General features: G+C 36.1%; 1 protein-coding gene across 8 annotated transcripts in view; it reads right to left on the reverse strand.

Annotated features, from left to right (window-relative positions):
* The window catches only part of ARB2A (ARB2 cotranscriptional regulator A), a 427,541-nt gene that overhangs the window by 27,219 nt on the left and 376,345 nt on the right, over positions 1 to 23,977 (reverse strand). For 4 of the 8 annotated variants that reach the window (XM_089908389.1, XM_089908384.1, XM_089908387.1 and 1 more), the window contains one exon: positions 8 to 23,420. The exons of the other annotated variants lie outside the window; for them this stretch is intronic. In XM_089908389.1, coding sequence (XP_089764515.1) covers positions 23,209 to 23,420 — 212 coding nt within the window. In that variant the 3' untranslated portion in view covers positions 8 to 23,208. Of the gene's footprint in view, positions 1 to 7; positions 23,421 to 23,977 lie in introns of those variants that run through there. 8 annotated transcript variants of the gene reach the window in all.

Consider the following 23,977-nt stretch of genomic DNA (forward strand, 5'->3'; position numbering starts at 1 on the left):
CTACGAGAAGAAATGCCCAATTGTAAACATAAGGGCAAAAATAAAAACCATTTTTTCTTCTGTTAATTAAACACAAACAAACAAAACAACTGAATCTTTAATGCAAAAATTGTAACAATGTATTGTGTAGTTTTAGTGTATATGGATTTAAGATATATGACAACAGTAACATAAAGGACAGGCAGATAAATGGAATTATAATGTTGTAAGCACCTTACATTTTGTATGAAATTGTACAATATTAACTCTAAGTAGACTATGATAAGAATGCATAGATCAACCCTTAATCCCCACAGCAGCCATTAAAAATTAATGCAAAAAGTCATACTAAAATGACTTTAGAGCAATTAAAAAAGAAAAACCCTCAAAAGAAGGTAGAAAAGGAGAAAGAGAAAACCAAAAAACCTGGACGAATAGAAAGCAAATAACACAATCATAGATTAAAACACAATCATACTAATAATTACATAAAAGTTAAATGGACTAGTCATGCCAATTAAAATTCAAAAGACTACAACACAAATGTTGGTGAGAATGTGCAGCAACTCAACTAGAACTCTGGTATATTACTCATAGGAGTGTTAAATGGTACAATCACTTTGGAAAACTTTTTGCAGTTTTTAATAAAACATACATATCTACCCCATGTCTCAGCACTCCTACTACTATTGATCGAACAGAAAACCAATGTCTACAAAAAGGTATGTAAAAAAATATTCATAGAAGCTTTATTCATAATAGCCCAAAATTGGATACAGCCCAGATGTCTACCAACAAGAGAATGGATACTTTGATATATTCATACAATGGATGCTACTTAGTAATTAAAAACAATGAACTAGTGATACATGTAACAACTTGGAGGAATCTTGAAAACATTATGTTAGGTGAGAGAAGACAAACACAAAAGAGCATATGCCCTTTATGCCATTTATATAAGTTTAGAACAGGTTAAAAAAAAAATCTGTGGAAATATAACAGAGGTTGCAGGGGTGAGGTGGGGAGGGCAAGAAAAATTGACTGGAAGGATGTAAGAAGAAAATTTTAGAGGTGACGGAAATGTTCTGTATCTTTATAAGGGTAGTGGTTACAATGGATATATAAATTTTTCAAAACTCAACAATTTGTACACTGAAGATCTGATCATTTCACTATGTAAAATTTATGTTTAAAAAAATTCAAAATAAAATTAAATATATTTCAAAATATACTTCATACACAAATATAATAATAAAGGTACCAAACTTCATATACCAATATAAAAATATTTAATTTGTATCACTGAATAAAACTTATTGCCTGAGGATATATTTTTTCATCTTTGTGCAAAATCATTAGCCTACCCAGGGATTAAACCCTCCTGAAAATACTAGCAACTGAGCTAATTGGTCTATACCAGTCCTTGTTCTTCGTCTATAGTCTTCAATGATTTAAAATTTAGGAAAAGAATGTGTCTATAATAGTTAGATGGTTTTTGGTAACTCCACCTCAAAAAGATGAACTCATCTAATAAACTGTAGAGACCCCAGTCAAATATTACTGCTAACAAGATTACAGAATCACCTTATTTGCCTTAAGGTGGTAACGTTCTAATTATGTATCCTTGGTGACTCTTTAAGTAAGGAACTTATCATATCAACATAGTGTTGGGTTCAACATTTATAGGAAACAGTTCTGGTCTTTATGAGCTTGTCAATGATAAAGACAGTGTAAGAGCACTTTATCATTAAAGGATTTGCAAAGCTTCGAGAGAATGTTAAAAACTATAGTCCCAGAAGGACAGTTCAGTAAAAATTCACCAACCCTTTTTATTAAATAGACTACTAATATGAATCATTACATCCCAAGGCAGCAGAACTAATGGGCATATAATAATAATCTAAGCTCTATGACATTTTAACAAAATACACATTTTCACAAAATACAAACAATGAAGTAACGAAAATAGGCAATGTACATGTTTTCCAAGGATAAAAAGAGACAATGTATTATTTTTTATTTGAGTTGATTCAAAAGTATTTGAAGTTCAAATAAAGTCTGGTACCAATTTATCCTCACTCAAAAGAAGTTTTAAATGACTCTTAAGTAATTGAAGAATCCTGTCTGACAGAGCTAAATGAATTAATATTCTTCATTTTCCTCCTGGTTTTAGAAGAGGAAGAAATGGGAAGAAATAGTTCTATCACTGGCTTCTCCTCCAAGTTGAAATGCTTACTCCATTGGTTTAAAATCACTGATTTAAACTAATTTTTGATAATCAGGATAATAATTTTCAGTACCACAGAATAAATCCAACCATCTATTAGGACATAGTTTCTCACATGAAAAAATGATCTGAATTTCTGCCATCTTTTGTTATAGTATCGGTTGCTGTCGTAGTTAGGAAAACATTACATGGAAAAATCTTTAGGAAATTGGTTGAACACATTTAGGAAAATTATCACATCAACTGTACATTTACAACTTTACCTATATTTTATGGTGAAGATGGTACACTATGTCTGTTGGTAGAAACTGGCATAATGATTATTGCATTTACTGATTAACTTAATAGTCAACCTTTCCTAAAGTTCATTCCACGGACCTCTCTGGCTTTGTGGGACACCAACAGCTATTGGTTTAAGGTTCTGTTGAAAGTTTAGGAAGGCTCCTTACAGCAGCCTTTCTCAGAGGCTTCAATGTGCTACTTAATGTGCACTGTGACACAGAGAAGGGAGGATTCCAATATGTGCCATCCCCCAAACATATCTGACCAATGAGTTTCTCTTGGCACAGTTTCGTGGGTTTTATTTCACAAAACACACTTTGGAGTATTTTGGACTAGAGGTAATATAGATATGAACTAGAGTTGTAGCAGGGTGAAGAAAAGGAGAGAATAAAAGTGAGAAAGAGCAAATATTGCTTAAGTCACTTATTTCTTAGTGTTAGTTTCTGTAAATGTAAAATGCTATTCCCTAGCTGTAACCTTGAGCAAGTTCTTTAATCCCTCTTTTTTTTTTAATGGAGAATAATTGCTTTACAACGTTGTGTTAGTTTCTGCTGTACAACGAAGTGAATCAGCTATATGCATATATATATCTCCTCCTCTCTTGGACCTCCCTCCCACTCCTCTGCCCTCATCCCACCCCTCTAGGTCATCACAGAGCACCAAGCTGAGCTCCCTGTGCTATACAGCAGGTTCCCACTAGCTATCTGTTTTACACATGGAAGTGTAAGACCCAGCAATCCCACTACTGGGCATATACCCTGAGAAAACCATAATTCAAAAAGACACACGTACCCTCTTTCTTTTTTAACCTGTAAAAATGGGACTAACAGCAATAATACATACATTGCAGTTTGTGATGAGAACTTAGGTTCATGTGCATAAAATGCAAGGGCCTCCTTTGAGAAATCAGAGCGACTGTTATTATTTGAGTATTTTGATACAACTTACATGAACTGGACGCTTTATTTGAGCATTTTGATACAACTTACATGAACTGGACGCTTTCTTTAGGTCTTATAGAAAAAGACATTCGTTCCTATTCTAGCCCATTCTTATACTTTCACAAAGTTAATTTCCAGCTGAAAGATTCTAAGAAGACCTGCTCATAAGAAGCCTGTTTACATTTATTGAACCCAGCATTTAGATTTGACCAAGGAACCTGTCAACCATTGGAGCATCTTGGCACTACTGGTTCCATAGAAAAATACCATTTTTTTTGTAAAGCACTTAATAACTTCTGGTTTATCTTCATATGTATTATCAGATTCTGTCCTTGTAACAAACTAGTGAGCTTATTAGTAAGGCAGAAATCATTATCCCTAAGTCATAGACATGAAAACTGAGGCCCAGAGAGGTTAAATTATGAACTGCCCAAAGTCATAGAACTGGCAAGTGGCAGTGTCTGGACTCAAACTTATGTGTTTGGCTTTAGTGTCAGTATGTTGAGTATCTGAATGAATGAGTGACTCAGATTTTGCATTTTAAAATAATTCATTTCAGTTCAGTTAACATGGATTGAGTTGCTCCCATATGCTAGACATTGTGATACAAAAATGAATTAGACATTTTTGTCTTTGTCCTTGAAAAGCTTACAATCTAGTGGTATTCAGAAAATCAAAAAACAGGAAAGAAAAAAGAAAACAGGTGATTCTGAGTAGTTTTCTAGGTAACGACCTTGGAATGCTTCTTGGCATCTAGTTCCCCAGAGGTCACCAGAAGACAGTTTATGGTGACCATAGTAAGGGTTTTGTGTAAGAGAGGAAATCTAAAGAACTCCCTCTATGATGAAGCCTGTGGCCCTCTCTATGCTTATTCATAGTCACTAATATTGTACCACACAGTAATGGAGAATGCTGTGGAAGCATTTGCTATGTTTTCTATAATTCCAGCTTGAAATACCTTCCTTTCTCTGTGTCTATACTTCCTTCCTCAACAGATCACAGAAATGCATTAAGAGTTTGTATTTTAGGATGCTTAGTTGTGAGAAAATCACATAACAATGTATTTTTCCTCTCTTTGATATCTTTATATTTCTATTATATTGTCCTCATTCCTTTCAGCATGCCCATGTTTTCCCAAATTTATTACTTATCTTGACTCTATATTGACTGTTAATACTTGTTTGTTCATAGAATTACTTGAACACACTCTCGGAGTAAGAACCCTACATTAAAAAAAATCAAATCCCTCCTTGATAACTGCAAAACTTTTATCATCACCACTTTGCTGTTTAGAAACTTTCCTTTTAAAAATCACTGATTAGTTTTCTAACTGAATCTGAGATCCATTTTTCTGTTCTTATCCCTGCAGCTTTCTGCTGCTAAAAGACACAGTTGATTACTTTTTCACTGACGTGTTAGCCATAGCTTCAGACTCAAAATCCTATCATCTCTCTGACTCCTTCTTTTTGTGTCTGCTTCCTCTTGAAAATATCTATTTGTAGCTGTAGTGTAGTGGAGAACGTACCGGACTTGTAGACATAACCCCTGGGTGAGATGTTTAATTCTAACTCATTCTAGCTTTATGATTCTGTGTGAATCACCTTGCTGAGCCTCAGTTTATTCATGTATAAAATGCAGATAATAACAGTACCTATTTTACATCATTGTTCTCGATGACTCTATGAGATGATGTATGTGAAAGTATTTTATACATTTTAAAGTAAAATCCAAATGGAAATATTATCTGCCAGTTTCAGATATATGGGATATTTGTGCTCTTTACTCTCTAGATACATTCCCTCTAAGAGCTTATTTTTTAGTTATATTATCATTTGCATATAAATGATTATGTGTGTATATATATATATATATATATAAGTGGAGACTGGCTTGAACCAATTTGTAGGACAGCTTTACAGTTAAAATATATTAGTAATGGAAAACTTAATGCTTTGCCTCATATCCATCCATTGTCCTCACTTTTCTTACTATGTTCAGTGACTCTATCATTCTAAGTATTTGAGTCTTTAAATCTGGTATCTTCTTCAAATATTCTCTACTTAATGTCTACAGTAGACATTTGTCATTGTTTTTTTGGTGCCCAGCATCTGGTTCTCCTTCCATGCCTTAGGGAACACCACAGTGTGGGAATAGGTGGGAAGTTTCACCTTTTACAACCAGTTAGCAATGTACAAGGGAAGGGGCAGGAAATGTGGTTGACTAGTGTATTTCCATCACTTCTGGAGAAAACAACTCAGTCAGTGATGTCACATTGCTCTGGTACAAAGACAGCACATTGTTTTCAAGTAGTTTAATGAAGGGTAGTAGCAGCAGCAGGACTAGGCAGCCTCGAAGTGTGAAAAAAATTAGCTAAAGGAGCATCTCTTCTCCTTTACTTCCTGCCCAGTCACTCCCAACCCTGTATCCTGTTAAATGTGTGTCATAACACTTAGGAGCATCTGGAATCATTAAGTTTTTCTTTACTTACTAGCTTGTTTTTTGGCTTTTACGTTAATAGTCCATCTGCCTTGACTAAAATGTAAGCTCTTTCAAGGCAGGGACTTTGCTATGTCTGCTGCTGTATCCATCCCAGTGCCTAGACCAGTACCTGGCACACATAAGGAAGGCAATAAACATCTGCTGATGGAATGACTGCCTGGTAAAGTCTTCTGAATAGTGGGAGCTCAGTAAATGCTGAATTGAATTTTAAAAAATGAAATACAGATATTTCTGAGCTAAGTATTTAACTTCAAATGTTTTCTTTTCCAGAGAAAGAAATATATTATGAAAAAATTTTTAAAAATTCAAAAATTCTTTAGATGCTTTTTGAAAAATATAGATGCTAAAGTTCCAAATACTAAAAATGACAAGATAATGCAGGTTTGCTTCTAACCTGCTGATAAGCCTGTTATTCTCAGTAACCCAATCATTTGAGTAAAATGATCATAAAAAATATGATTGTTGGGCTTCCCTGGTGGCGCAGTGGTTGACAGTCCGCCTGCCGATGCAGGGGACACGGGTTCCTGTCCCGGTTCGGGAAGATCCCACATGCCACGGAGCGGCTGGGCCCGTGAGCCATGGCCGCTGGGCCTGTGCATCCGAAGCCTGTGCTCCGCAACGGGAGAGACCACAACAGTGAGAGGCCTGCGTACCGCAAAAAAAAAAAAAAAAAAAAAATATATATATATATATATATATGATTGTTAAAAGCTTCTGCAAGTACAAGAAACATAATTTTAACTGTGTATTTGGTTAAAAATGGAATTCAATACCACTTTACAGCTATGGTATTAACAGGATTCTCACTATAAAGAGCTATCTCTATTCCATAGAAATAATTTTAAGGAGTCATGTATAATTCACATTCATTTTGGAAAAGGACAGTAAAAAGAAGAAATAAGACACTGTTCATTATTTTGATTTTTAACGTATTTTCACATTTAAATAGAAACAAACACAAACATAACACTCTACACATTTTTCTTTTGTTTCCCATCCAAAAAAGAAAGACCAAAACTATCCATAACACAATACGGCAGATTTTTTTTTTTCACATCTTCTATGTTTAATTGTGCTGAGAATTATTGACTTGCATCAATATGGTTTTACACAGTATTTAAAAGATTAAGCAACTCCTTTTCCCACTACTTAGGCTTTAAGCACATATTTCATTTTTTTAATTTAATGAGCAATTTATTCTAATAAGTGGATGTGTTAAGACTTTATCACTTATACTTCATTGTTCAATGTGTGTTTGCATGTGCTAACACATATATATATAGAATCTACAAAAACAAAAATGGTTCTTAAGAACCTAGGGGCAGGACAGGAATAAAGATGCAGACATAGAAAATGGACTTGAGGACACAGGGAGGGGGAAGGGTAAGCTGGGACAAAGTGAGAGAGTGGCATGGACATATATACACTACCAAATGTAAAATAGATAGCTAGTGGGAAGCAGCCACATCGTACAGGGAGATCAGCTCCGTGCTTTGTGACCACCTAGAGGGGTGGGATAGAGAGGGTGGGAGGGAGGCGCAAGAGGGAGGGGATATAGGGATATATGTACACATATAGCTGATTCACTTTGTTATACAGCAGAAACTAACAGATTTTTGAAATTCGTTCAGGGATGCAGCTTTAGGCCCTTGTGTAATCACTTACATGGTAGAAAGAAAATCTTTAATTTTGGGGGATTCATGTGTTTCAAGAAGGCTTAACAGGGACACATGTTTGGGTAGTTAAAGCTTCTTATGGTCAGGGACCATCCATGTATTTTTCATTTTTTTACGCCGTCCCCACTCCCAACCAGGGGTTAGTTGCTGACTATTTGCATACGTCATGCCTCAGTAAGTGTGAACTGCGGATATGGAAGATGAGCTTCTGTAAAAGGTGTGACTTCCATATGTCAGAGAGAAGACTGAGAATTGGATACAGGAGTAAGTTAACACTCTCCAATATCTGTAGATCTGAGATAAGGTAAATGGAATATCAATACCATAGAAACTGCTGCCTTTCTCAGACCATAGTTAATAGTAGCAATTCCCAACCAATTTGCATCCTTCTGAACTTGTTGGGAGTCTGCTACAATTCTCTGAAAGAATGTGCTAGAAGTGGGAAAACCGGGATATAGTTATTCTTGGCAAGATCAATGATGCATTGGGTTACTAACCATCTATGAAGAGAGCTGGAAAGTAAGTTCCCTTGGGCCTTCCTGTCTTTCTTCTAGATGTGTCATATTGGATCTTTCAAGACATGTTTTATATTTTGTCAGCAATCAACAGAAAATAATGTAATACAAATGGAAATGATGATTCCTTCCCAATATAGAGATGTTAAATTAAAAAAAATATGAGTACCTTGTAGTCTAAGTACAATGCTGTCTTGAAGAATACACGTTGAGGAACAACCTTATAAGAGCTCGGTTCATTCTAGTCCAAACATTTCCTAAGTGCCTTGTATACACCGGACACTGATGGGCAATGGGCATATAAAGAAAAACAAGACACAGGGCTCATCCTTGAGATTTCAGTTCCAATGCCCCCCTTGAAAGGAATCTAAGACACACATGCCTTATTCCAAATTGTACTTTATGGTAAATGGCATTAAAATGAAATTTCAATGTTATATGAGAAGTTATAAGTAAGATACATAAATTCTGCCTATAATGAAAATGACATTGCGTTACAAACTTCCCAATTGAACCGACAGACTATTTCTACTATACTGTACCTTTAGCAAGGTAAACTAATATAGAGACTCTTCTGCTAAAAACGATAGTAGCTACATTTGCTACATAATGTGTACTGTTTTCTTTAAAACAATGCTTATTTTTTCACAGGGCTTTAGTAAATAAATGGTAATTATCTATTTTAGGTTAGTATGAGGCTCCATACTACTTTTTCTCTGTGAAGGTTGAATGGCCTTCTATCCAATTTTAAGTTATGTTTCTTCATGTTTCTAATGGAATACCAACGGTACTACTGCTTGTTTGGCATCTCTTTTAGTCAATAAAAGAAAAATGGCCACCTAAGACTCTCATCACTGGTTTTTGGATTCTCTAACATTCAACTCCTGCCAAAAATGTGTTTGAGACAATGCTATTTAAGAGGTATGTTTAGGGCACATTTAAATTATCCATTTTCTAGATTTTTCCATCTTTTGTTATAGTAAAATTATAGTAAGTTATGATAAAAATTAATGTGATCTCCTATAGGAATCTCATCACTGAGTCATGATTTAATGTTATCTTAGAGTTTTATTGTACTGTGTTGTATTTCTTTTCTCCTTTCCCTGCTTACAGGATTTTATCGACCATCAATAAAAAAGTTATTATCAAAAAAAAAGAAATTAAGAAAACAATCCCATTTATAATTGCATCAAAAAAGGATAAAATACTTAGTAATAAATTTAACAAGGAGGTAAAAGATTCATATATGTAAAACTCTAAGACAGGGCTTCCCTGGTGGCGCAGTGGTTGAGAGTCCGCCTGCCGATGCAGGGGACATGGGTTTGTGCCCCGGTCCAGGAAGATCCCACATGCCATGGAGCGGCTGGGCCTGTGAGCCATGGCTGCTGGGCCTGCGCGTCTGGAGCCTGTGCTCCACAACGGGAGAGGCCACAGCGGTGAGAGGTCCGTGTACCACAAAAAACAATGAAAAAATAACCCTCTAAGACATTGATGAAAGAAACGGAAGAATACACAAATAAATGGAAAGATATTCCACGCTCATGGCCTGGAAGAATTAATATTGTTAAAATGTCCATACCACTCAAAGCAGTCTACGGGTTCAATGAAATCCCTATCAAAATTTCAACGGCATTTTTCACAGAAACAGAACGAACAATCCTAAAACTTGTAGAGAATCACAAAAGACTCTGAATAGTCAAAGAATCTTAAGAAAGAAGAACAAAGCTGGAGGTATCAGACTTCCTGATTTCAAAATACATTACAAACCTATAGTAATCAAAACAGTATGGTATTAGCATAATAACAGACACATCGATCAGTAAAATAGAGACCCCAGAAACAAATCCATGCATATACAGTAAACATTTCTTTCCGACAGAGGAGCTAAGAATGTACAATGGGGAAATGATAGTCTCTTCAACAAATGGTGTTAGGACAACTGAACAGCCACAAGGAAATAAATGAGATTGGGCCTCTGTTTTACACCATACACAAAAATCAACTCAAATGAATTAAAGACTTGAATGTAAGACCTGAAACTGTAAAACTTCTAGAAGAAAACATAGGGAGTAACCTCCTTGACACTGGTCTTGGCAATGACTTTTTGGATTTGATGCCAGAAGCAAAAGTTACAAGAGCAATCAACAAGTGGGACTACATCAAACTAAAAAGCATCTGTACAGCAAAGGAAACCATCAACAAAATGAAAAGGCAACCTATGGAATGGGAGAAAATACTGACAAATCATATATCTGATAAAGGTTTAATATTCAAAATACATAAAGAACTCACAAAACTCAGAATAAACAAAAAATTTGAAAAATGCAAAAAACAATCCAATAAAAAAATGTCAGAGGAACATAACAGACATTCCTCCAAAGTAGACATACAAATGCCAAACAGGTACATGACCAATCATCACTAATCATCAAGGAAATGCAAATCAAAACCACAATGAGAAATCACCTCACACCTGTTAGAATGGCTATCTAACAGTTCTAAAAATAGAACTATAAATGATCCAAACACAGCCAAAGGAAATGAAAACAGGGTATTGAAGAGTTATCTGCACTTCCATGATCATTGCAGCATTGTTCACAATAACCAAGATATGGAAATAACCTGAGTGTCCGTCAATGAATGAATGAATGAAGGATATGTGGTATATACACTGGAATACTACTTAAGCCATGACAAAGAAGGAAATCCTACCATTTGTGACAACATGGATGGACCTTTAGGGCATTATGCTAACTGAAATAAGTCAGACAGAGAAAGACAAACACTGTCTGGTATCAATTACATATGGAATCTAAAAAAATCACCTCATAAAAACAGAGAAGGAAAGTGGTTGCCAGGGGCTGGGGGGATGGAAGAAAGAGAGAAAGGTTGGTAAAAGGGTACAGACTTTTAGGATGAATAGGTAGGACGTATAACATGGTGGCTATGGTTGATAACACTGAATTGTGTAACTGAAATTTGCTAAGAGAGTATAACAAATATTCTCATAAAAAAAGAGAAAAAAAGATAGATATTTAAGGTGATGGATATGTTAATTAACTAGATGGGAGGAATACTTTCACTATGTATATATAAATTAACTCATCTCATTGTATACTTTAAATATCTTACAATTTTATTTGTCAATTATACTTCAATAAAGCTGAAAAAATAAAAATAAAAAATTAACTGTATAAGAAATGCTAACTGTATTTTATATCATACTTTCACGGACTATATGGCTTATTATGTTAGTCAGTGTTTCTTGGATAAGAATTCATATGATTTCATTTCATTTTAATTTCAACCAACATTTTTTTCTAGGAGCTGAGGATATGGTGATTAACAAGACAGATGTGGTCACTGACTTCAAGGAACATACAATATAATAAGGAAGTAGACACCAAACAAGTAACTTTACAAATAATTGCTTGTTTACAAATAAATAATATGTGATGATTTCTTTGGTATTTACTGCAAGGCAAATATCTTTTCAGATGGGTGTATATGCTTTTGCTTTTCAAGTGAGGAAGATATAGTTAGTTATTATTTCCTTTTTTGCCTTGACTATAAGGAAGCTAGAGATAAATTTTATGACAAATTAATCATATCAGATCATAGGCTGATGGACAATTATCGTTATCTCTAAATAGTTTCTGAACTTACAAAAATCTTTATTTTAACTATTAAGTCTTATATGTCTTATTTCCTGCAAGCTGACTAAGGAAATAGACAGGGACAGAGTATGGGGAAGGGACTAAGCTACAGGTCATAAACAGAAATAATCATGTCTTCTTGAAGTTTTATTTGAAAACCAGAATTGTTCTATATATCTATTGTTGTATAAAATAGTATAAGATTATTTTAGAAGCTTCAGCTTGGAGTTGTCTCTAAAACCTGCGATGCTACAAAAAAAATAGGGCTATTAATTGCCTTTAGCTCCATTGCAGAAACAAGGGACTGATTAAAATTTCATGGAAGTACCGTAGAACATTTTATGCTAAAAAACCAGAATTTCATAATCTTTTGAAACTCTACAGTACTTTAATGGTACTTCTAATAGTGCCTAACACTTGGAAGGATTCCACAGTTTGGCTCCTATAAAGTGGTTTTTGACAGCAAATGTGCAGGAACCAGAATCTATACTGAAACTTGAATCTGAGCCACTTAGACATCATGATGTTGCCCAAATGTGAAGTGGTTTCCATTGGCAATACCATAATATCTTCTCACTGAAGCAAGAAGCTGAGTTTGGGGGATATTTAGCTACCAAAAGAAGCAGACATTATCTAAGTCTTGATCAGAGAGAAAAAAAATTTGAAAAAGACTTTCTGGCGTTCATTCAGTGGAAAATGAAGACACGAAGAAGCCAAATAAAGTTAACAGCTCTAAAGAGAGGCTAGAAACTGTGGTGCTCTAGAGTCCTCATCATCACTGCCATGCTCACTGATGCCAATAAACACTTATTGATCTCTCACTGTGTGCAAAGTGCAATGACAGGGGCTTTAGTTATAATGATCTTGAAGGTCATGGACTTTATATTATGCCTCCTTATAACTCCTTGTGCTTGGTATGGGGTGTTTGAAGATAGCAGATATTCAGTAAATATGTATGAATTTTATGAATGAGACTGCAAGGGGCTTACGGTCTAACAGGGAGATAGAATAGAGGTGACTTCCTTGCTAGCAGAGGTTTTTACCTTAACCCCTTTATACTGTTCCTATCTAGCACAGTGTGTAGCACATAACAGGTATCTGAAAATAGCCAATTAATCAATAATGTCCAAATATTTTTATAGAAAACATTGAGCACTCATTATGCTTTAGATGCATTACTACACTGAATTCTCACAACATGGAGGCACTGTTACTGTCCCCATCTTAGAGATGACACAGCTAAAGTTTATAGGGGTCAAGTAACTTGCTTCGTTACTCAGAGAGTAACCTGTAGAGGCAGGATGTGAACCTACAGCCCGACTGCAGTTCACGCTCTTCACTATCCTACTGCACATACAAGAAAGAGAAACAATATTATACGGTAGCATATGTTACAGGCCAGCTGAATGGCAGAGATAATAAGCCCTCTAACTTTAGAATAAGAAGTGATTACTGAGGACTGGGCAGGAGGGACAGCTTCATGAAGAAAGTGGGATTTGAAAGAAGAATAGGAATAGTTAAGTATTGAGGAAGTAAGAAGATAAGAGAACAAGAAAATGGATAGAAATGCTAATAATGTATTCAGAGATCAGAGTTAGACTTGTTTGGATAGAATGAAAGAGTTCATGTAGGATGGTAGTAGAAAACCTAATTGGAGATTTAGCAGTAACAAGACAGTGAAGACCTGAAGAGTCTGGATTTCATTCTTTATGCAGAAGGGGAGCCAACAAAGTTTTTTTCATAGAGAAAGAGGTGCGAAAAGCTGCTTTTTAGGAAGCTGTGCGGGATATAATAAAGGGCGAGATTTTAGGAACCACGCGACCAGTCAGGTGGAGGTGAAGAAGACCTGGACTAAAGTGGCAGAGGTAGGAATGAAGAAGAAATTACAGATAAAAGAGAAAGAACCAACAAACATGACTGCCTTGATGATGGAGAGAGGGATGAGTCAGTATCTTTGTGACAGATACTGATAATGTCACTGTCAGAAATGGGGACATTTAGGAAGGAGAGTTGGTATTTGGAAGATTACTAAACTTATAATGTGAAACACTTGATTCCTATAGGTTTAAGGCACTTATTAATCAAATAACTGAACAAACATTTGGATGCTGTTATAAGCCAGAAACTGGGCAGGTGCAAGTGGCAGAACAGTGAGCAAGAAAGATATAGTCCCTGTTTTCACAGACCTTAGAGTTTAGGAGAGGGGAGAGGCATTAAATAAGTAATTACAATACAACGAGTTTTATTATGATGATTAAATATAGAGTATTAGGGGAACATATACTAGGAGCATATTACAGACTAGTCTGGGACTTCCTTGAGGAAGTGACATTTAAGCAATAGGCCATGTGAACAGTTTGGTGCCCCGTCTCAGGGACAGTGATCTGTTTAAGACAGGTTATATACCAAAGGTTCCAATCATAACACCTGCTCACCAGCCACCACTTTTAGTGAAACTACATTACTTATAGGCCTGTTTCAAGGGACAGCAGTAGAGGCCATCTTTTGTACCACAGGATCCTGCACCTCCAGTCCACAGTTGATTGAGCCAGGGACAGACACTGATCTAAGTGCAGCCAATTCACAGGACCCTCATCTATGGTGTGAAGCAAAGAGATGAGAAAAAAATAATTTTCTTAAGAATCTGAATGGAAGAAACCAAGAGACTGGTAGAAGATTGGAGCTGAAGTGAGAACTGGAGAGACCTAAAGACCATGCATTTGCCAAAGTTCTGAGTGGCCAGGAAGAGTAAGTAAGAGGAAGAAGTTGGTCACTATATAGTGAATAGATAAATTACAGAGAGAAACAGAGACTCCTCTAGGGAAATGTCTCATGAGAGACAACTGGCCAAAAGTAGCTGTTTCACACAGCAATGTTAATTAATGACTTTCCAATCACAAGGCGACGAGTACCCTCACGATCACCCATACTCGATTCATTTCACATTAGAGCAACATTATAAAGTCTAAATGGCTCAAATTAAAATGTCAGTATAGAGTTCAGTTCTTATATATCTCCTGTAAAAATCTGTAGGAGACAAACTATAAATTCAATCCAAGTTAGCTGAGTGCGTCTCTATTGCTCGTAGACAAAAGGGCTTAATTAAAACACATTATCCCCTCATGGATAAACTAAAAAGGAGATACTATATTGAGTTCAGCTACGAGGGTAAATACATTATTATATATAAAAACAAATCTGTTTGCTACCTTTAAATGTACTTAATTGTCATAATTATAGCACGCCTTTCTCAACACAGATGCATATGATACATTCCTAGGAAAACTGCCACAACTGTTGATACTTATACTCAAGTGTTATATTTGTATGCTGTATACCATACACATATACATGAGATATATTTATACATACCTAACTAATGTCCTTAGTAGACATCAATTATACAAATGTGCAGACAAATTATGTGACTTCCTCATAATTATGCATGCATCGTAGGAAAACTGAGAGGATGATCTCCAATATAATCATTGTCTCTTCCCCCACAGCCTCCTGAGTGCATCACTGGGTAGATAGATGGGATTAAGCATGTCTGCTCTTGATAACTGCATCTTTTGAGTTTCACCCACACTCTTCTTATTGTGTCAGCCAGTCTCTGTTTTCCTCAACTGTGCTTTCTCCAGTCCCTCTCCTGGTTGAAACCAAACTATGAACAACTGTAGTCAATCAAGTGATAAAACAATTAGGTTATCTGGACCAAACAGTTTACACAGGCTAAAAACATGAACTTTATAGAAAAGTTAATATTTGGGACTAAGGGTAAGGTAACTGAGCTAGTGTTTCCCTTCCCCTGAAAGCAGAGCTAGAAGTTTTCTCTTGTTTTTCCTTTTTTCATTTGGGCTAAAGTTAGTGAATTACTTCATCCTCAGAGGAGATGAGAAAGAAACTTAGGAGGAAATGAGTAAAGAAGTGATTTTAACTGGTCAGGAGAAGAAAGAAGTAGGTTGAATACACACACCAATCGCTCTCCTGTTCTGTGCAAAGAAGGCTGTAGGATCGACTGTGCAGGGAAAAACTTGTCCAAGGGCATTTGTGACAACAGAGTGGGACTGTCCTCCTTCCAGTCACAGCTGGGCTTCAGTGGTGGGAAGTGGAGCAGGGAGGGAAAGTTCAGGCTTTGGTGACAATGAACTAAAGGTAATTTACATGTGCTTACCTACAAGCACAGTCAAAATAAATAGTGGGTTGTTTTCCCACTGGAATATCAAAGGTTGCAATGAAAAATAATACCTTTTTGTCTAAGTGAAAGAAATTTTGTTTCCAGACATAATTTCTTCAACAGCGAAGAAAAAGTTTTGAAAGAAATGCAGGAAGATTTTATAATATTAACTGCATTATTTAAAACTCATTTAATTTTACTAAAAGAAGAGGAAAGTCTACCAAAGGGGTCATGAGTCAACAGTGTTCTGATAAACATCAGTTCAGTAAGGTAGGTGTTATAGAATATATTCTCTTGGTTTCTAACATGTTTTAAAAGATAACATGGATCATAATGTGAAAATATATGCACATAATATAAATTATACAAATAAATAAAAGTTGCAGAAATAGATATGCCAGGTGTACTCTTATGACACATATTATAAAACCTTTACAGTAAAAGTAGACTGAAGGCATTATATCATTTTGGGATTTATTAATGCATTTCTTAGTGGAAGGTGTATATACAGAGATTTACCTTATAAAATCAGATTTAGCTATACACCTAAAGAGCTGATGTAATCTACTGAAAAAAAAAAGCTAAACCTGTTTACCTCTTTTAGTAGTGTGAATAATAATGAGTGGATGCTAAGTAATTTTACTTTAAAGAAAACCAACTGAGTCACAGATAACAGACTTTGCAGGTTATATAACTATCTGATTTCTGCATAGTATGTAGAAGCTGCTATACATACCCCAAACAGCATTTTACATCTACTTTGATTAATAGGATATGTTACTAACATATTATCTATGGTTCACAACAAACATGGACAACTACCAAGTTTGAAAAAAAGAAAACACTAGTAGAAGAAAGACAGTCCCACTCTGTTATACTGGAGTTGAAACACTGATGGTAGAAACATAAAGATACCAGTTCTAACTTCCAGAAAACACAAACTATTTTTTAGTATTTAAGACGTGAGGTGATAGAACAAAACAGGGACAGGTACATGGTGTCCTATTACTATAGAAACATATCCTGTGTTAGAGTTTATTTTACACAGAAAACTGCAAATAAATAATGATAAGAGATCACAGCATGTCTGATAATCTGTGACAACAATTCTAACGTCATTGTAGCCACTGGAGAAACCTGCACGTCCTGAGCCCTGACCCACAGAGTCTTTATCTGCGTGTGTACTCTCCACAGGCCGAGCATATAAAGGCCAAATGATAATTTACACATGAATCAACTTTCTTTGCAGCATGGGCACCAGAGACATTTCTTTTCTCTGTCACTGAGAGAAAGGCAGCCAGGTCTAAGCTTATCTCACTTGAAATCATACAAGAGAAACAGTGATTTGCAGGAAAATGGCAGATCAGCAAAGGGAAGCTGTTCTGAATGCATGATAAAAACAGCAGCCACAAAGGACTAGATGAATATTTAGTTTGAAAACAGCCCTGACAGCAACCATGAGTCTTTATCCTATTCAAAACAGGTAGCATCATACAAACTGAAACAGAGATACAATCCTGATAGAAGATTACACAAGACACCTGGGTGGGTATCTTTAAAGACTTCAATCTTCATTTGAATAAATGTAAGACTCATGGATCCTTTGCATCCAGATCTTATTCAGAGTACACAGTCATTTCACATGAATGACATATGGAGGGCATACTGCCCACTTTGATAATTAAAAATAAATCAGTCAAGATGATTTAAAAAAATCTTTCTCATGAAAAACTGGATACACATTTTATACCATGAAACTTGTAAAGTTAAAAACATGTATACAGTGTATTTTTCTTCAACCCAGATCCACTGGTGCTTAGGTCAACTTTTAGAAATTCATTAAACTATCACAATATTGCTATAGCCTTTCTTTTTAAAAATTAATTAATTAATGAATTTTTTTGGTTGCGTTGGGTCTTCGTTGATGTGCACAAGCTTTCTTTAGTTGCAGTGTGCGGGCTTCTCATTGTCGTGGCTTCTCATTGTGGAGCACGGGCTCTAGGCCCTCAGGCTTCAGTAGTTGTGGCAGGTGGGCTCAGTAGTTGTGGCTTGCGGGCTCTAGAGCTCAGGCTCAGTAGTTGTAGCACACGGGCTTAGTTGCTCCGCAGCATGTGGGATCTTCCCAGGCCAGGGCTCGAACCCATGTCCCTTGCATTGGCAGGCAGATTCTTAACCACTGAGCCACCAGGGAAGCCCTAGCCTTTCTTATAGGAACATATAATGAATACTTGCTCTGGCTCATTTAATAGAGGAATGCAGATTTATTATTAAATTTGAGTTAATAGGCCATTCCGAAGAAGATTATGTAATCTTCTAACAAATGACAGGTACTAACTAAATCAATACAATTTTTTATTCCCTTATTACCACTTCTACACTTTTGTGTTTGCCACATTCCGTATGCCTCCTGGAATGCTTACCTTCCTACTCAACAACGCATATCCCTGATTTTCTTCAAATTTGGTTCAAAGCTCACTGTTCAGGAAGCTTTACCTTAAAGCTCCAGTCGTGGTGTGGTGCTTAGATACGGGAGACCATCAGTAAATGCTGCTAACTATGTTCATGGACTGTCAACACACAATGATAGGCCAAAATCTTAAAAATAAACTTTATTCATGAGTTGTAAATATAAGAACTGTGGTATAATTTGTGGTTCATAAAAGGAAATTTTGAATTTTTATTCCTTTAGAGTCCAGAAATGGATCTGTAAACTTCATACCACAATCCATGCTCTGAGACAATGCCCAAAATAATGAGTTACGGGATTAAGTCATATCAGTTCCTGGTGATGAGCTGTATCTATAAAACTGGCAGTGAACAGGTTTTTTGTATTATTTGTTTCTCTCTACCTTTTATGGTAGTTAGTTTTTTTAACCCTTTCAACCACTTCCCTTTCCTCTTTTCTCCTTCTTCTGTATTCCTCCTTTAGGCTGAAACTCTATTTTACCCTATCTCTCTTCTCAGCAACCTATTCATTTCCCCACCTTCTGGCTGCTTAGTAGTTTTCAAAGTCAACATTAGAATTTTCCTTAAACTGAAAGCTTCCATTGGGTAAGAAATATACCTACCATTTCTACATATCTAGAACCTCTTATAGTGCCTGAGATAGTGTTAGCTATTCAGAATATTCTTGAGAACTCTCAACAAACTGTGTATAGAGGGAATGTAGTCCAACATAATAAAGGCCACATATGACAAGCCCACAGCAAACATCATACTCAATGGTGAAATGCTGAAGCCTTTTCCTCTAAGATCAGGAATAAGACAAGGACTTTGATTCTTGCCACTTTTAGTCAGCAGAGTACTAGAAGTCCTAGCCAGAGCTATTAGGCAAGGAAAAGAAAGAAAAGACATCCAAACTGGAAAGGAAGAAGTAAAACTGTCCCTATTTTCAGATGACATGATATTATATATAGAAAAACCTAAAGACTCCACCAAAAAACTGTTAGAACTGGACTTCCTTGGTGGTACAGTGGTTAAGAATCCACCTGCCAATGCAGGTGGGTTCAATCCCTGGTCCAGGAAGATCCCACATGCTGTGGAGCAGCTAAGCCTGTGCACCACAACTACTGAGCCTGTGCTCTAGAGCCCACGAGCCACAACTACTGAGTCCGTGTGCCACAACTACTGAAGCCTGTGTGCCTAGAGCCTGTGCTTCACAACAAGAGAAGCCACCTCAATGAGAAGCCCGCACACCACAACGAAGTGTAGCCCCCGCTCGCTGCAACTAGAGAAAGCCCACACGCAGCAACAAAGGCCCAATGCAGCCAAAAATAAATAAATAAATTTATTTTTTTAAAAAAACTGTTAGAACTAAATCAATGAATTCAGCAAAGTTGCAAGATACAAAATCAATATACAAAAATCAGTTGCAATTTTATACACTAACAGTAAACTATCAGAAAAAGAAATTAAGAAAATGATCTCATTTACAATAGCATCAAATAGAATAAAATACTTAGGAATAAATTTAACCAGGGAGGTGAAAGATCTATGCACTAAAAACTATGAGATACTCTGTGAGTTTGTGTGTGTGATATTTGTTAAACAATAAAACTGTAAAAGTGTTTTTTTTTTAAATGCTCATGTTCAAACTGATTGAATCTTGATATCTTAGAGTAAAGCAGAATAATAAAGGTTTTTTTCAGTTTTTTGGCTGAAAAAAACCCTATGAGATACTGATGAAAAAAATTAAAATATTATGTTGAGTTAATGCTATTTTATTTGTAGGGCATAAAGGACTATAATCTGCAAAAGCAGAGCAGGTACCTGCCCCCATATATAAGGATAACAAAAGAATGGGAATAGGATGTTGGTTGACAGAGCTTTTAAAAAGCAACATGGGGAGGAGAAAATCAGGAGCTTTCCAAAATACTATCAATAGCCAGACAGAAGAAAATGTAAATTTGAATCCATTTAACTCAATGCATTTAAGATGCTATTTAAAAGGTTTTTTTGTTTGTTTGTTTGTTTTTTTGAGTTTTAGGAACAGGGCACCTGAGTATATAAACCTGGGGATATTCCCCAACTTCATTTCACTCTGTATTTTGTTCTCCTCCATCATTACATTTGTTAAGATCACTTTCTTATCAGAGTCTCTCTCTTATTCTTATCATCCATCGTGTTCCCTCCTAATTGATCATCAGGCCACGAATGAGACAATGGATAGCTTTAATATACTGGATAGTGTCAATATATAATGCAGACATCGCATCTACTCAATCTACCAGGTCTGTCAATCTGCCATGGGGGAAACTGAGTCGGCCTATAATTTGATGTTTACAAAAGCAAGCTGATAATTACACAGAAATTTGTGTAATGCTTGAATAGGGATTTTGGATAATACTAGTATTTTCTAAAGTATCTAAATTAAGTTGACGGGATCATAACTTTATTTTATTTTTATTTTTTAAATTTTTATTGGAGTATAGTTGATTTACAATGTTGCGTTAGTTTCAGGTATACAGCAAAGTGAATCAGTTATACATATATCCATTCTTTTTTAGATTCTTTTCTCATATAGACCATTACAGTATTGAGTAGAGTTCCCTGTGCTATACAGTAGGTCCTTATTAGTTATCTATTTTAATATATATAGTGGTATGTATATGTCAATCCCAATCTCCCAATTTATCCCTCCCCTCCCCTTTCCCCACTGGTAACTATGTTTGTTTTCTACATCTGTGACTCTATTTCTGTTTTTTGTTTTTGTTTGTTTTTTTTACAAAACCACACTTTTATTTATGTACTTTTCAATAAGTTTAAATCCTTGTCTATTTCTGTTTTGTATATGTTTATTTGTACCATTTTTTTAGATTCCACATATAAGCGTATCATATGATAATTGTCTTTCTCTGTCTGACTTACTGCACTCAGTATGACAATCTCTAGGTCCATCCATGTTGCTGCAAATGGCGATCATAACTTTAAGAGTCACACCAATTTGTATCTTTGAAGTAAAATACCAAATCTGTCCCTTCCCAATTCTTGTTTTCCTTATTACTGCTGTATTCCCCACCACATAAAAAATAAAAATAAAAACACAAACTAGTCTGCCAAAGCAGATAACCTCGCTCCTTAGTTTTGTGAACGCATGAACAATATACCAAGCACAAAAACAAGTTTCCTTTTTAAAAGGTGATAACACTCAACAGTTGAAGGGTATGGTTTTCAGACATTTGTACCATAACACTAAAATGGCAAAACTGTTGTTACGGAAATGGGAAGAACTAGGTAGCATCTGGTAACATGTTTTCTAGAGGCTCTTTTTTTCCAAGTTTGAATAGGGCTGACTGGGTTACAATTTTTGCAAAGGGTTACTTAGCCACTGGAAAAAATGTATAAAACCGAATTCCTAAATTTGTAAGGTAACATTAAGCTGTGGATTCTTAATAAAATGTTATTAAAATCCTTTTTTTTTTTTTTGCGGTACACGGGCCTCTCACTGTTGCGGCCTCTCCTGTTGTGGAGCACAGGCTCCGGACGCGCAGGTTCAGCGGCCATGGCTCATGGGCTCAGCCACTCCGTGGCATGTGGGATCTTCTCAGACCAGGGCTCGAACCTATGTTCCCTGCATTGGCAGGCGGATTCTTAATCACTGAGCCACCAGGGAAGCCCAGAACTTGCTTTTAAAGTTACATCTTATTGTTATGTTGGGGCTATTGAAAAACTCTCTCCATCACAGTGGCAAACAGTTGATCTGTACAATCTGCATGAAATCTGCACTGGTCAGAAGTGGCTAAATTTGAGGATGCGTACAACCCATGTCAGTCAATGGTGAGTTTTCAACACTTGTCATACACTGTTAGATGCTCACATTCTCGCTGAATAACTTCTAGTTCACTTCTAGTTAGAAGTCTCATGTGCTGGTGAAAGAAAAATTTTAATGTCATGCATTTGCTATTTTTCTTTCTTTCCTTGCAACCTATCTTTGATCTCCAGACTATTTTCTTCAATAAATGTTTAAAGATAAAAAAGAGAGCACGGTTAAATGTCAAAACTTTACTTGGAATTATCATTCCCAAACCTATTCCTCTCCCAGACTTCCTCATCTCAGTAAAGGACATCATCCAGATGTTCAAGCCAAAAATCTAGGAATCACCCTTCATCCCCTCACTTCCCCTCACTTCCCACATCTAAATGATTAAGACATGCTGGACACTTCTTCCTATCTCCACTGCTGCCATCATTCAAGCCACCATTATCTCCTGCCTAGGCTACTGCATTAGCTTTCTAAGTGGTCAGCTGCTTATATTCTTGCTCCCCGACCAGTTCATTTTCTCTCTATAATCAGATACCATCATTCTCCAACTCAAGGACCTCTAGTGGCATGCCACTGTACTTAGAGCAAAACAGAAATGTGGACTCTGGGTTTACAAGTCCCTGAACAACCTGGCCCTTGCCTTTATCCTCTCCTCGCTTTACACGTTTCAGCAGCACTAGCCTTCTTTCTGTTTGGTTGGTTGGTCTGTGCAGAGTAAATCTGTGATTCTTCAAGGCTGAAATAAATTCAGTAACCTTTTCTGAGGGTAAAGGAAATATACTTAGCATGATTCAAGACCTGTTAGCTCCATTTAGAAATGCCCTCATTGTCATTAAAAAAAACAGCATATTATCTAAAGTCCTACAAAATAAATATTCACATAGGAACAATTTAAAGACAATTTCATTATTTATTTGTTGTATTTAGTTATGTATAATGAGTAATGGAAGATGATACGCATAATACGTCTTGTACATTTCTAAATATGTAAAAATTATAACTTTAAAAAGGGACAGACTTTCTCAAGAATTATAGTCAGTCTTCTATTTATATATAAAAATGCAGGGCTTCCCTGGTGGCGCAGTGGTTGAGAGTCCGCCTGCCGATGCAGGGGACACGGGTTCGTGCCCCGGTCTGGGAAGATCCCACATGCCGCGGAGCGGCTGGGCCAGTGAGCCATGGCCGCTGAGTCTGCGCGTCCGGAGTCTGTGCTCCACAACAGGAGAGGCCACAACAGTGAGACGCCCGCATACCGCAAAAAAAAAAAAAAAAAAAATGCAATGGTGATTGAGTACTTTACAATGCTGGAAAGATCCACACTACTTTCATTCACAATTGTACTATTTAAGATAATTGTACTACATTTTTTTCTTACTGGGGATTTTGTAAAGGTGCTTTACAAGAGGAAAGAGATTTTCTTTTGGGTCCTCACAGGAGCATCTGGAATGCCACTGTTTCAGGACTTTCATTGTGATGTACAAAATACTGACACTGATTATACACTTGAAAATGATGAACTGTTATCCTCATTAGTATGGGAAGCATTATAAGCCCTTAAAAATAAGATATTTTGCATTGATTTTATCCACCAGGACATTGGTAATTTCAAACTCTCCAGAATCTTGAAGGAGCCAAATTAGTTTGAGAAAATGAATATAGGCTGTCATTATTACTGTTATATCAATTGTTACTGGGTAATAATTGTCAATAACAATTTTACTATTAGCTTTTTAATCAACTAAAAAGTGTGGAATACAAAGAAT

Source organism: Delphinapterus leucas, chromosome 3, assembly GCF_059928025.1.
Source record: "Delphinapterus leucas isolate spDelLeu-1000000601 "Yukka" chromosome 3, BTC_Dleu_Yukka2, whole genome shotgun sequence".
In the NCBI taxonomy this organism is placed as follows: Eukaryota; Metazoa; Chordata; class Mammalia; order Artiodactyla; family Monodontidae; genus Delphinapterus; species Delphinapterus leucas.